Source organism: Kwoniella bestiolae, chromosome 1 (assembly GCF_000512585.2).
Source record: "Kwoniella bestiolae CBS 10118 chromosome 1, complete sequence".
NCBI classification, from domain to species: Eukaryota; Fungi; Basidiomycota; class Tremellomycetes; order Tremellales; family Cryptococcaceae; genus Kwoniella; species Kwoniella bestiolae.
Window position 1 is genome coordinate 5,339,021 of NC_089241.1, and position 14,192 is coordinate 5,353,212.

The 14,192-nt window shown below is 46.7% G+C and overlaps 3 protein-coding genes across 3 annotated transcripts; 2 read left to right on the plus strand and 1 right to left on the minus strand.

The window, feature by feature from the left end:
* Nucleotides 1-249: 249 nt before the first annotated feature.
* On the plus strand, nt 250-2,634 carry I302_102010 (uncharacterized protein; the record flags this gene model as incomplete). The annotated part of the gene is made up of 12 exons (XM_019187390.1): nt 250-521; nt 598-696; nt 773-832; nt 901-1,127; nt 1,208-1,310; nt 1,370-1,529; nt 1,589-1,686; nt 1,752-1,820; nt 1,882-2,043; nt 2,119-2,234; nt 2,290-2,345; nt 2,407-2,634. The coding sequence occupies 12 exons, from the start codon at nt 250-252 to the stop codon at nt 2,632-2,634; spliced, it is 1,650 nt and encodes a 549-aa protein (XP_019050268.1).
* Nucleotides 2,635-3,293: 659 nt separating this feature from the next.
* I302_102011 (uncharacterized protein) lies at nt 3,294-5,736 on the plus strand (the record flags this gene model as incomplete). Its single annotated transcript, XM_019187391.1, has 10 exons — nt 3,294-3,378; nt 3,441-3,654; nt 3,718-3,997; nt 4,065-4,304; nt 4,358-4,670; nt 4,728-4,801; nt 4,852-5,115; nt 5,188-5,456; nt 5,518-5,585; nt 5,648-5,736. 10 exons carry the CDS (start codon nt 3,294-3,296, stop codon nt 5,734-5,736), a joined length of 1,896 nt encoding a protein of 631 aa, XP_019050269.1.
* A 281-nt stretch (nt 5,737-6,017) lies between these two features.
* On the minus strand, nt 6,018-13,789 carry I302_102012 (uncharacterized protein; the record flags this gene model as incomplete). Its single annotated transcript, XM_019187392.1, has 7 exons — nt 6,018-6,377; nt 6,520-10,288; nt 10,343-10,804; nt 10,862-11,382; nt 11,444-11,548; nt 11,590-12,003; nt 12,053-13,789. The coding sequence occupies 7 exons, from the start codon at nt 13,787-13,789 to the stop codon at nt 6,018-6,020; spliced, it is 7,368 nt and encodes a 2,455-aa protein (XP_019050270.1).
* Nucleotides 13,790-14,192: the final 403 nt, after the last annotated feature.

A 14,192-nucleotide genomic window follows, 5' to 3' on the forward strand; every position in this document is an offset into this window, starting at 1 on the left:
AACGGCCGAAAAATCCCTTTTTCGGTCGACGGATCTGACCGATGCGTGAGATCCGGAATGGGCATGTCATCATATGAAATGTTATAAATACAACTTTCGCGATAGGCTGAGAGAATGCTTGCGTGACTATTCACGGTTTATGTTTGTGGACAGAGTGTTTGATTGTGGATAGCATAGCGAGCCCGAATATAGACATCCTTCGCTTCAAATAATCACCGACCGACCGGGAAAGGGTACTTGCCATCGAAAATGGCAGAACTGAGGGCGGATGAAGTGGGATTAGAACGATCGCTCACCCGTTCAAATGGGGGGGAGGATTCACGCAACGATTCACCTCGAGCACATGGGACGACTACATCAGATGATCAGAGTGTAAGAGTATCAACGCCAACTCCTCAGTTCCAAGATCTCAATCACATACAGACGAACCGAACTACAAACTCTGGTAAACCGTACTCTGTTTTTACGGATGGGGAGAAATGGTTTATAGTGATTTTCAGTGCTTTGGGAGCTATCTTCTCGTACGTCGTCTTTTTGCTTCTCTTCGATCTCAAAGCGGAATGGATATGGACTGATGGATGCTTTTATGTGTTCAAGGCCTATCTCAACGAATATATACGTGCCTGCTATACCTACTTTGGCGAAGGCTTTTAACACGACGACTGAGAAGATCAATTTGACCGTCACTATATATTTGTGAGCTTTCATTTGCCGATTGTATAGGTATTTCTGATGGTGGAGAGGCTGAGCTGACCAATCTGTGGATTGGCAGGGTATTCCAAGCTCTCACACCTGCGTTATGGGGATCAGCGGGAGATTCATACGGAAGAAGGTGCGCCTATTCATATATTAGATATATACCAAATGGGATCTGACGGATACTTTGCCTGGTATTTATAGACCCGTTTTCATCCTCCTACTTCTCATATACCTCCTCTCATGCGTCGGTACAGCCCTATGTCCCACGTCCGCTTACTGGTTATTAATGTTGATGAGGGTATTACAAGCCAGCGGCGGATCAGCTCTGATAGCGATCGGTACGGGTGTAGTCGCGGACATAGCTATGCCTCATGAGCGGGGGAGGTACTTGGGGCTGTTCAACCTGGGTACGACCGTTGGTCCTGCTCGTGAGTCTTTGGGTTCTCCATTTGTCATACCTGTCTCGCGTGGTAGGATACTATGCTGATAGTGCAATATGATCTTATAGTCGGGCCCTTGCTTGGAGGGATCTTCGCCTTTACGCTTGGATGGAGATCGATCTTCTGGTTTTTGTGTATATTCTGCGCTTGCGTGTTGATACCTATGATCTTGTGAGTTGTCTTCGTGTCTACGATCAACGATCCGAGGTCAAACTTACTGGTATGTATAGTTTCTTTCCCGAGACACTACGAACCCTCGTGGGAGATGGGTCACTCCCTCCACCACTGATAAACTGTACTCCCGCTGCGCTGATGCGCAGGAAGAGGGAGCTAAGAGAATTGAATGAGAAGGGTGAAGATCCTGAGCAAATGACTTCGAAACGTGTTAAAGTGAGCTTACACCCATCGCCCATTAGTCATCTGTTCTCAGTGCTGACTGGTACGGACAGTTCAACCCATTAGCGTCGTTCTTGCTGTTTCTGGAACCTGAGATAGCATTGATCTTCACTTGGTCTTCCCTCTACTATGCGTTTTGGTATGCTATTTTGTGAGTTCTTCATATTCCCTTTTGATCGGTTTACTAGAAGAATACTGAGGTCAGGAGATCGATAGAACCATATTCACCACTTTGCTTGAAGATGAGTATAAGGTAAACGAGGTTGTCATCGGGTTATGTTACCTGTAGGTTTAACGTGTACAGTAAACAACTACAATACCGATGTTGATGTTGATTGTCGTATAGTCCCGGCGGTGTTGGAGCAGGCATATCAGGATTCCTGACCGGTCGAATAATGGATATCTTCTATAAAAAAGAGAAAAGGCGCGTAGGAGGTGATCATCGTCAAAACCCCGAGGAATTCAGGTTGGAGAGAGTTAGATTTATGATCTTGCCGTATCATATTGGGTAAGTCTATATTTGCATCAACGACATTCACTTCGACTGGAGCTGACGTTATTGAGATCCTTTCTTATGGTGCAGAATATTGCTTGCTGCCACGATAGGATTGGCTTGGTCCACCCAAACTCATACGCATATTGCTGTACCGATTGTTTTGAATTTCTTCGTTGGCATCGGAACTGGCTTCCTGACTACAAGTAAGCAAATCACATGATGTGGTGTATAGGTTCAGGCTGACCTTCTTCCTGTTAGCTACGATATATGGAATAGACTTGTTTACAGGTCAAGGTGGAGCAGTGACAGCTACAGTAAGTCCAGCATAATTTCCGCTAATAGGATAAATCGTTGCTCACGGACGGTGAATGATAGTTCAACTTGATACGATGTGCTTTGGGAGCAGTGACTACCTCCACTGTCCAGTTGATCGTGAATCGTATGGGCGCGGGATGGTGTTTTGTCTTATTGGGCGGGATATGTCTACTCGCTACTCCTATGCCATTTATCATCATGCGGTATGGGCCTGGGTGGAGGCAGAAGCGAAGAGAGAAGAACGATCAAAAGACGAATGCTCGGACGATGACCGATGCGTCTAGGTGATGTCCAACAGTGAGAATATAGAGTCATTAGTAAAGTAGGATAGGACGGACTTGTATTAGGTTGTATTGATTATTTTGTTCACGATCACGACTCATGCATAGGATCGATTGGGAAAATATTGACACGAGATATAACTCATTCGCCACTTTGTTCATGCAGTGTGCACAATGTACGCTCTGCAATGAACGCACGGACCGTCCGCTTCTCGAGTTGAGTCAACGTGACTATTTTTCCGTTTTTGATGGTTGGATTGCATACAGTACGTGTACTATTATACCAAAGTTGTGTCATCTTGTTGTCTTTCTTTGTTCCTTCTTCCCTCTTCTTTTCTTCATCATCCCATCTTCGTCTCTTCTTTTCTTTTCTACTCCTCATCTTGGTATATAGTCTTGATCCTTGCCTTTTTCTTCTTGATGGAGAATAAATCAAAAGAGATTCTTGACTGATTCTCTATTTTGTACAAAGCGTATATTCATCTTCTTACAGGGGACTTTCTTTCTTTCCTTCTTTCTTTCGTTGACCGTCATCATCTTCTTGGTTGATATCCTCCATCCCTTCTCTATATATCAATTCAGTATATACCTGCCTCTTCATTGGCATTACAACCCCTTATACCTTTTCGATCATCTCATCGACCAGGAAGATTCAATCCGATTATCATGACCAAGAACGATACTCCGCGAAGTAATCTCACCCAAATAGGAGGATGGAAGTTAGGTAAGACATTAGGTAGGGGAGCTTATGGTAAACTTCCTTCCTTTTTCAATATCACTAGAGACCTTGCTTACCACCGTTCTCTCATCTAGCTCATGTCCGTCTCGCCACACACCCAAACGGACACAAGGCAGCATGCAAGATCCTCCCGGCACTTCATCATATCCCCGGTAGACCAGTAAGCTGGGACGAGACCATCGATGCCGTCGAAGCACACAAGGAAGTAGTCCTCCTTAAAGCGCTATCTGGTGCTGGTGTACCCGGTATAGTGGGTTTGGAGGGAGTAATGGAGGAAGGAGGATGGACGTGAGTCCTTCAGCTGGATCATCATGAACTTTCTGGCGAGCTGACGTGAGATTGCCATTCAAGCTACGTGTTTCTCACTCTTTACCCAGCATCTGCATCTGCCTATCCAACACCATGGGATCGAGAGATGTTTAATAGATTCTTCCGAAAGCTGCTGACGACGATTGATATCCTCCATCAACTCGATATCAGCCATGAAGATCTTAAACGATCAAATGTCCTCGTGGACGAGACAGGATCTCCTGCGGTAGTGGACTTTGGGTTCTCTCACTTCAAACCTCATGGTGGACCTGTTCGAAGTGCGGGTGGTACTTTGGATTACTCCAGTCCACAGAAAGCGGCAGTGAGTTATATCCCCTTACTCATGTGAAGGTTGAATCGCTGATGATTTTCTGAATACTGATAACCAGGATCAGCTTTACGATCCTAAACCGAATGACGTTTGGTCTCTCGGTATACTCGCTATGAAGCTACTTGGGATCTCTCATCCTTTTACCCGACACCAACCTGAAGAGACTAGTAGTCACATCAAACAAAGGATTATCGAAGGTCGAGCGAAGTTCAACTTCCATCCCAGAGATTTGCAATCTGGTGGGATCGCGGAAGTCATCCGCGGTATGCTGGAATACGAACCTGAAGCACGATGGACCGTAAGCATCAGCTCTCACCAAACAAATTGCCGGTCGCTAATCTCATGCCGCAGATACCTCGAATACTTCGACATCCTTCTCTTCAGACTGATCAACCAGAACCTCAGCCTTTTATACTTCCACCAAATGACCTCTCATATATGTACAAAATCGATCCATCAGCCATCGACGATCTCTGCTTCCTCGCGTACCTCAACCATGAGTTCTTCTTATGCGAGACACCTCAGAAGATCATCGAGCGATTACAAGGGAAAAAGCCTTGTTGGGAGAAGAGATGGGCGAACTTCTTGGGAGCTTGGTCGAAGAGAGCTGAAATGGATTGGGAAGATATCCCAAAGGCCATCACACCATTGAAAGCACGAAGCAGTGAGTAAAACGTACTCTTTGGAGATTGGAGCAATTCTAACCATTGAAAGTGTTCAGTGCCAGAGGCGAGGACCGCTAGAGTTGAACCACTTCGTCGAGGACCACTCAAAGAGATCCACCTTACACCTCAGGTAGGTTTTGGCGGTCTTTCAGGGGCATGACTAATTGTGCGATATTACAGAATCTCAATACACCCGTTCCAGGCCAGGTTACTCGAACGTCACACGAGAAAGCACAAAAAGAAACCCTTCCCCCTAAGCCACCTCGAAAATCCCGAATATACGGCATGAAGCACAAAGGAGAATCGACCAGAACTGTGTTAGGGGACATTGCTAATGCGAAACCGTCGAACGATGTGAACATCACTTCCAAAGCTGATCCACCAGCCGAAGAGAAACCCGGCAAGACCGCTAGAGCTGCTCAACCTAAGGCGAAGGGTAAAAAGGTAATCCTCCTGAGCAACATTTTGATGTGGCCGTCATGAACTCCAACGCTGATGTTTTCGATCAATTTTCAGATTAACCTCAACATGAGACACAGCGAAACATCAGTTGAACCTTACTCCCATGCCACTACTCTCGTCAACAAACTATCTTCCAACACGGATGCAACCTTGGCGTCGTCCGATCTTCCTGGATCCACTTCGGAAAATGCTATTGTCGTTGATAGTAGCTATCCTACCAGACATGAAGAACGACCAAAGCAAAAGGCTAAAGCTGGGAAAGTTTCTATGACTATCAAAGGAAAGGGTGCGAAACGAGGAAAAGAGAATGAGCCTGTGGCAGCGTGAGTGACCATTCTCTGCATGTACCACTGAGAAGCGATCAATGCTTATAAGACCTCTTAGTACCAGGAACAAAGCGAAAGCCAAGACGAGTGGAAGTGGCGCCTCGACTGCAGGCGAGCAGATGGAAGGTTAGTTGCACGAGGCTTCGGTTTATAATCATTACGAGGAGTAACTTACCCGCATGCTGTAGGTCTCAAACTCGCTCCGCATCAGCCCAAAGTTCCCAGAAGGCGATCACCTAGATTTGGAGATAACGGGGAAGTGACTTCGAACGCTTGATTGGTGAGCGGTGTAAAATGAGCGAGTAGAGGGTGGTAAAAGTAAAAATGTAGAGTGATTCCTGTTGTATTACCATCTCTTCCTTCGAGAAGTCGTCTCATCCTGGTATGGATTATCAAACGTTGTATTTGTTGATCGGATTTGACGAGAATTGAAAGAACCGAATGAATGAGTGATTGTAATCGGTGAATGGTACATCACATCGTTATGTCATAAATATGAGGACATTACAAATATACACACGATAAATACAATGCAGGGTATACAGTACAACTAATACACTAATTCTCAGAAACAGACAAAAGCGGTACATTATTATTTTGTTTCGTCAAACTAGATTGTCGCCTCTTCTCATTGAACCCCAATCCGAATCTGAAAGATCTCATACTTTCCTCTTCCTCTTCTGGGATTCCTTCATGGTGGTTGTGCGTGAGATCAAGAGAATATCCCTCTGGAGCTAGGGAGTATCCACTCTCCCTCTTTTCTTTTTCTTTCTCCCTTTCCTTGTCGGTTAAGCTTTGATCTAACATCGCTGATATGTCGCCTAGACCTCTGGGGTTAGAAGATGATGAGGAGATGGGTGAGAATAGATCACGGAATTCCTCTTCTACGAATAGGCGAGTTTGCTCGGATATTACGTTCTGCATGTGTCAAGACAAGGTGCGTTAGCGGATACTCAATCGGAGAGGAGCAGTGAGGTCATACTTCTCTATTGGTAAATCATGTTGAAGGAGAAGAAGAAGACGATGCCATGAAGATCGAGGGGAAGAGTGATTGACTCACCAAAGCATCCAAGACATTCCAACTCCTCATCATCTCATCCTCATCCTCCGCATCCTCTCCCAACAACCCATCATCCTCATTATTCTCATACCCATTAATCAACCTAACAAGCCTGATAGATTTCCTACTCATCTCGCACAGTCTTTCATTCTTCACTCTCACATCCCTCAAGGCACTCTCTCCCCTCTTCCCATCTCCACCGACACCCTGTCCATGCCCATGGAACGGGTTCTTCCCCGTCGGCGAGATGGGACTATGTGTAGGTGAAATCGTAGGGAACCCACTACTGGTCGCAGAGAGGATTTGATTAGGGGTAGATAATAGATGTACTATCGCTCCTCCCCCTGCATTGGGATTTGTCTTCTCATTAGATAACGATAGATTCCTAAAGTCGCCTGAACCGGATGAAGGGAATCTGTAGTTCATGCCTACACCATTTTGGAACACGTCGAATGCAGGTCTCGATACCCTTCTAGCCGACAGGGCAGAGAACGACGGTCTAATCCCTCCACTCCCACTTCCACTACCGCTACTTCCGATCGTATTGAGTCCCGCACCGGCAGTAAGAGAAGATTGACTGGGCATCCTACCGTGCGATCCTATTCTATTGGTCGTGGGTGGAGTAGCAATGAATGGAGTAAGGAATTGTTGACTTTGACTTGGCATTCGTGAATGTGATCCGCTCTTCATATATTCAGGTGTGAGCTTCGTACTTGGCGTTCTGGATTGTCCCAGACCTTGTCCCAGACCTAGACCAAAACCAGACATGTCGGGATAAGTTGCGCTAGGTAATCTAGAGCGGCCCCCACTCTCAAAGTTACCAGACGGCGCCCTAGCCGATGAGATTCGTCTAGCTCTGCCTGACATACTTTGAGAAGTGACAGGTGGATTCGAGAATTGTCCTCCACCTCCTCCCAAGCTGGGAGAGGGCGGAGCGGATCGTTCAGCTTCTTTATGGATATTGTTGAGCACCAATTGGAGTTTAAATCTAATGTCAATCATAATTGGGTTCTTGTGTAGACAGACGACCTCGAACAGACTCCACATTATCCAATCTACCATTCTCGGCGAGGTGTGAACAATTGCCGATTCAGCAAAGGACGCATTCCCATCTTCGATGACTCTAAGCAAGTAGGAGGAAACGTATGTCCATAATCCCTTGACGGACGATATACTTTCGGAAGCGCGAATGAAAATCACTTTGACAATCTGCACTGTCAGGAGTACAGTCGCAGCGATGACTTGGTTGGTAGTTACCGTTTTGACAGTTTTGGTCTTTTGTCGATCTCTGGCTTTAAGAACGTAGTGTAATAGTCTGATCCACAAGCTTCCATACACAGCTTCTCGATCAACTTCTTCCGGTGGTTCCAATAAGAGACATAACGGAAGTACCAGGGAGGCTAGGAGACTTGCTGAAGGTGGATGTCTCTCCAGGGCTCCTAGCGCATCACCTCGCAGAAACACAGCCGCCGCCAGTAGTTTCACCGCACTCGATCGAAGCGGTACGATGAATGCCATACTTTCCTCTGCTGCCGAGGCTAACATCCTAATAGCAGGTTCCACGTAGTCCTCCACTATGATCGAGGTGATCTCGCCATCTAGATCGAAGGATGATCGCTTGATCAAATCGGTTATTGAATCCAGTACACCTGAGAATTCAACTACCGCAATGAACATCCTGAACAACGGTGCGATGTCCCGCAAGAATGGTGTCGGTTTACTCGATGACAAGTGGGTCTTGGCGAGACAACTGACGATACTTGATGCGGCCGGACCGACAGATTCGGGTTGACGTCGTAGTAAATCCAACACCATATCTAATGTCCGTTTCGTAGCTGATGCGCCCAATTGTCCACCTGATCTTGCGAACGATTCTACCAGAAACACATACTCCCTTCTTGCAGCTGTCCAGTCTGAGGTGCTTTCGTTGGATCCAGGATGGAAAGCTGAGATAGCAGCTTCGTCTCCTGTTTTGCCTTTCTGAATGACCGATCCCAGGACTTCTACACCTTCTCTCAATAGCTCATGGCTGGGTCGATGAGTCGATATATGCGGAACCAGACCTGAGAGTAATTTAAGGAAGTTCGACGCTCGGATAGTAGCTGGATTGGCAGCTATGACAGTCACGAATAGCTTGATGATGTTTTCTTTTGGGAAGATTGTTTCTTCCAGTGTGATTGCTGAGACTTGTTTCAAGGACTGCTTTTCCGAGAAAGCTTGACCAAGGTCCGATAAAGCAATTTCAGGTCCAGAAAGCATTTGAACTAAAGCATCGATCTCTTCCTGATTGTTTAGATCCTTGATACCAGATGAGACACCGGACGATTCGGAGTTCCCTCTTGACAGATTGGATAACAATGAATACACTTCCGAGGCATCGTAGTCTCCCTCCGAGATAACCACACAAGTTTGGTACACAAAGGAATCTTGATGTATCCGATAAAAACTCCTTGAAGCGTACTCTATACAATCCTTCAGAGCTGAACTGCCGCCAGAGTAGGTATCATAAACTGATCGCATGATAGTTGAGAAGCCCATAGTGGCGAAGAGTCGTCTAAATCGGGCGGAACAAAGCATGAATACCCGCATGGCATGAGCAGCAACGAGTAGATCTTTCTGACCATGAATCTGAAGAATATTCCCGACGTTGGTCAAGAAATGTCGCAATTCAGCTCGGTCATTATAGTTCCGATTGACAGCGGAAAACAGCGTCGAGATCAAGAGAAGCCAGGCCCGAGCGAAGGGTAGATGGGGGATCGAATCTCGGATCTGCAGGTTGGACAGCATCTTCTTGAACAAGTAAACTTCCCGAGGATTTGCTCGAAGTGATTCCGTCAGAATGAGTAATTGGGACGTCTGAACATCTAGTTGACCATCTCTCCACGGTGCGTGCACCTTGAAACCACCTTCATCCTCATGTATCGACGCAGGTAAGAGCACATGTTCAGCTTTATTCTTCCTTATATCTCGAAGGGAGAATTCGCTCGTACTTGGGACCAGTCGTGAGATAGTAGCTAAAGCTAAAGCGTGATGATCGAAGTGAGGACTGTTTCGAAGCATGGTCTTCAAATGACCGACCAAGGTATTCAAAGCAGCATAGGCGAATCCCGGTGTAAGCGTTGCGAATATACAATTCAGCCTAGCGAGCGAGCCTGGAAAGTCGTCTGCGAATCCTTCTGCGATAGGTCGTAATAATCCAGTCGGGTCGTCCCTCTGCAGGAGTTTGACAATTTCTAACGAAGTAGTACTGATAGGTCCATCGATCTCTCCCGCAAGTGTACGGGCTTGTTCATTGACCATGGCCAATAGAGTAGGCGAAAAGATCGCTTTCCTCCGTTTCCCGCTGTAGGAACTACCAGATCCACTGGATCCCTTCCTAGTGAGAGATCGCATTGGACTGGGCGATCTTTCGACATTCATTCCCTCCTGCTGATACTGTAAAGCAGGTAGAGCGGAAACAGGCACTTGTTCCCAATCCGATTTAGCTTGTAGCGATTCATCTTCACTCCATCCTAATTCCATCAGTCGTTGCCTCAATTCTAAGGGCAGTGTCCGACCGAATTTCTTCAAAGCGGCATCCTGCACATCATGCGAGGGGACCCAATCTGGCGATCCAATCTCAGTAGCGACAAATTCCAAGGTTTTCGAGGTGAATTGGAATACTGGTCCTCGTCGATCGGTAAGAATCCGTTGAGCAAGTACTTGAAAACGCCAGCCGAATAGCATAGCTATCTTGCTCAATGCGTGGGAGCGGACAAAGTTGTAATCGCTGCACTGATCATCAGCTCGATGCGATCTTTACTGGACACTGAGAAAAACCCACCTGGTAAGATCAGAGATGACGATCGCATTCAATTGATTAGGGATCCGTTCAGCACACTTCTCAAGTAAGAATGTCAATCCTTTTCGAGACGGTCGAGAAGAATCGTAGTAATGCCATAATCGAGGTAGAAGAGCTTCCCATTCCTCCATTGTTAGGGCTGCATGCACGGTCACCAGAAGGAACGGTGCGATTTTGGCTAGATTGTTGTCGAAAATGGCCTTTTTCCTCTCTGACAATAAAGGTAGACTATCTCGCCTTGCCGAGTCTCCTGTCCACTTGCTCGGAGGAGAACTGATCATTGGGGTAGATTTATCTTGAGAATCTGTACTTGATGCCATGCCTTGATATAGGGTTTTGAGAGTACTGAGCTGTTCATCATCCGCTTTTGCTTCCGCATTTCGATAGGGATCGGCAGAAGCGAGATCCATGAACCACGCTAGAACGGACTTCAACCATGCTGATCTGTAGGGTCCATCGATCAGCTGCTAGGTCTCTCAAATCAGTAACTTCAGAGCTCACCTTTTGATTGACATGGTAGTATCCCTCATCTTGAATAGCAGCTGGCATATTAGCCCTCGATATCCTTCCGGTAACGACCCATCTCTTTCTTCTGCTTCCAGGAATGCAGCTAGCCTCGCTTCGACATTTTCAATGAATGTCCTCAGTCTTGTTCCAGATCCAGCAGGTTCATCGACCTTATCGAGAGCTTCTATCAATCCCATCAAGACTGCATATCTTCCTAATTTGACATTGACAGTGACCTTTTCACCTTCTTTGCCCTTCCCCTTCAGTTGCTTGGGCGCTGCATCCCCCACAAGGACAATGACAACCATTTGGGGGTCTGCTTGAGTCCACAACCTAGCTGGACCAAGAGATTGTGAGAGATTTCGGACTAGTTTGAGATGCGGTAGAAGGGACGAAGAGGACGTTGATGCTGAACAGCTAAACAAAGGTTTGTAGAACAGTTGAGGATGAGATCTCGATAGCCACGTCAAGAACGGTCGGGCTTCGTCCAGTGGCGAGGAAGATGATGTGAGACGCTGCTTTGCGTCAGCTTTCTCTCTAACTGAGCGATATTCAAGAATGGAACAGCTGACTTACCGAGAATAAGGCATTAACGCAATCCTTTCCCAATGCCAGGAAAGTCTTGTTCTGTAGAAATGACTGAATCATCCTGCAGACCGCTTCGAGGGGTGCACTGTAGATCTACAATATGTCAGTCGCAACCGTTTTCGATCGAGACTTACCACTTGTTTCGCAGCTACCTCGAAATGGGCTTTCCATTCTTTCTGGCTGCTATATTCAGCAAACAAATCTCGATGTTCTGTTACTCCAGCTTTGACATCTTTCTTCGGCTCCATTGATATCCTGAAGGGATCCGCTTCTTCCACCTTGCTAGGTTGAAGCTTGTGACCTTGCAATTCGAGTTCAAAGAGGAATGCAGCCAGTGATACAGCGAGAGATCCATCTTCATCCGGTAGATGTTCGACTTCAGGTATCAACATGTCTCTTGCTGACCTCCATAGTCGAGTAGCTAATGGGACATCGAGAGATGCAGAAATAAGAGACGTAAAGGAGGTGAAGAATAGCGAGAACGAGCGAGATCGAAGATTTAGTATGATTGGTGGCGTAGCATGAAGAAGGGGTGGAGGGTAAAAGCGCTATGATACTCATAAGCTTGAAGATCATTCCTTCGGGGTGGAAGCTCACCTGTAATACCTGACCCTTTTCAATCAATAGCCAAGGCGCCATGGATGGCTGAGTGCCAATGATCATACCCACAGCCATCCATACTAGTTCCTTGTCTACTCCTCCCAACGATCCACCTAATTCCAGGGATCCTAGCAGTTCGACCAGCGAAGTTTCCTCCAAATCGATAATATCACCTTCGCTCAGATCCGCCAGGAACCCATTGACCATCTGCAGATGATCCTCGTTCCCGTATCCCGACATCTCGATTGCATGGAGCAGCTGGATGAGAGCGCAAGCCAGACTGAGGAAAGCAAGTGCCGAACGAGGTCTATCCAATCCTTTGGGTAGACTCGCATCGGGATGCAAGAACCTGTTTAACAATGCTAATCCTCTATTTCGTACTTGTCGATCATTACCCAGCAAAGCTCTTGAAAGCCATAACCATCTTTCCAGTTCTTCATCCGCATTATCCGACGCCCAATTCTTGACGATCACACCAAATACCTCTAAAGCTTGTTGTCGTTCCCCATCGGTAGATGTGGAATCCTGCAAGAACGCCGAACCCAGTTCAGCTAAAATGGCAGAATGGTGTGGACAAGTCCTGGACCATGGTTTCTTTGATCGAGCGGAGGGTAGGTGTTTATGTAGTTCCATTAAGAGAGGGGCGAATGCTGAGAATTCAGGATCGAATGTGAATTTCTGCATATGCGAGGAAGTATGTACAGATCCATTGTGGTGCATTGACATTCCACTTGATTTCGTTTCTGCGTTATACGTTGTTGTGGATTTCCCATTATTATCGTATCCTATCCTTGTTAATCTCCTTTTACTTTCCTCTAAGCAACATGCATCCAAGCAGACCTTGACGTCTCTGGCAAACTTCCTTCTTTCCCTCGTGATAGATTCTTTCTCTTCTTTTGAAAGGTCATTCATATCCGACAATATACCCATCATGGATTGTCTCCTGTCGTTGTACCCTATGACATTGTCCGCAGCATGCTTAAATCCGAATCTACCTGCTGCTTTTGAGACTAGACCAGTCATCTTCTTAGCTGGTGTTCTCCCATAGTGATGATGCGAACTTTTCTCTTCCGCAGGTGTAGGCGCTATAACGTGCGTTCTGACTTGTTGCCAGTGTTGCATACCTGGTGAAACCAATTTGGTGGGCGACGATGTGGTAGATGTCATCAGATTACTGGTGTTCAGCCGAGAAGGTTTGGGTTTAGATTTTGACTTCGGAGGAGACTTAATGCCTGTTGGCGTGATAGGTCGAGTTACGACGAAAGATGCTGAGGTGGGTGTTATCGGTCGTTCACCATCTGGCATAGTCTGCGCACGATTCTTTGATGTCTCTCGACTCATGGGCAGCGCGGTGATTGTTTGCGCATGAGGTCTGCTTTGAGATAGAGGCGGGTTCTGGACTGCGTGTTTGACCGGGGGAGGTGATAAGATTGGTAAGGCATTTTTGCTCGTAGTTGCGATGGGGCTAAGGTCAGGGGAGCTTTCAGGACTGACAGTATAGTCATGTTCGGCATCGATAATCGAGTCGAGAGGGGACTCTATAGGAGTGGAAATCAATTTACTGAGCGATCCGAAGGAGGTTTGTTCCCTTATTGATGGCTTTGTCGATGCGGTTGAGATCCTAGAGGAAGTAGGCGATCCACGAAGAGGGAGAGGAGGAGGCCGTGGGCCAGAGGGGACCCTCTTCCCCTGCCGGAGCGAGGGCGGTGAGGTCGGTTGGGTGTTTTCACCCATGGTGTGTCACATACGCTGGGGGGTATTGTTGATAACGGGACGAGACTGCATGTTTGTGAGACTAAATTGGACAGGGGATGTCGCTGCGAGGTGAGCGTGCGCTATTGACAGATGAATGGTGATGAACGGTGATGAAGATGAGCTGAAGTATGTGTGTGAATTCTATTCTTTTGTTGCTCAACTACGCGTAACTTATAGACCGTCCTCCACTTGAAAGGGATACTAATGCTGAGAAGCGTCAAACCACGTTGACACCATGTGTACTTCACGTGGCCTTGGTGTTTCAGGGTTTCATCCTGTTCACAACCGCAATTCCGTACAACCACCATATATCAACCCATCAACCCATCGAAGAGGAAGGAAGATACCCATTCCTACATCTCGACAATTAACATACTAAAGC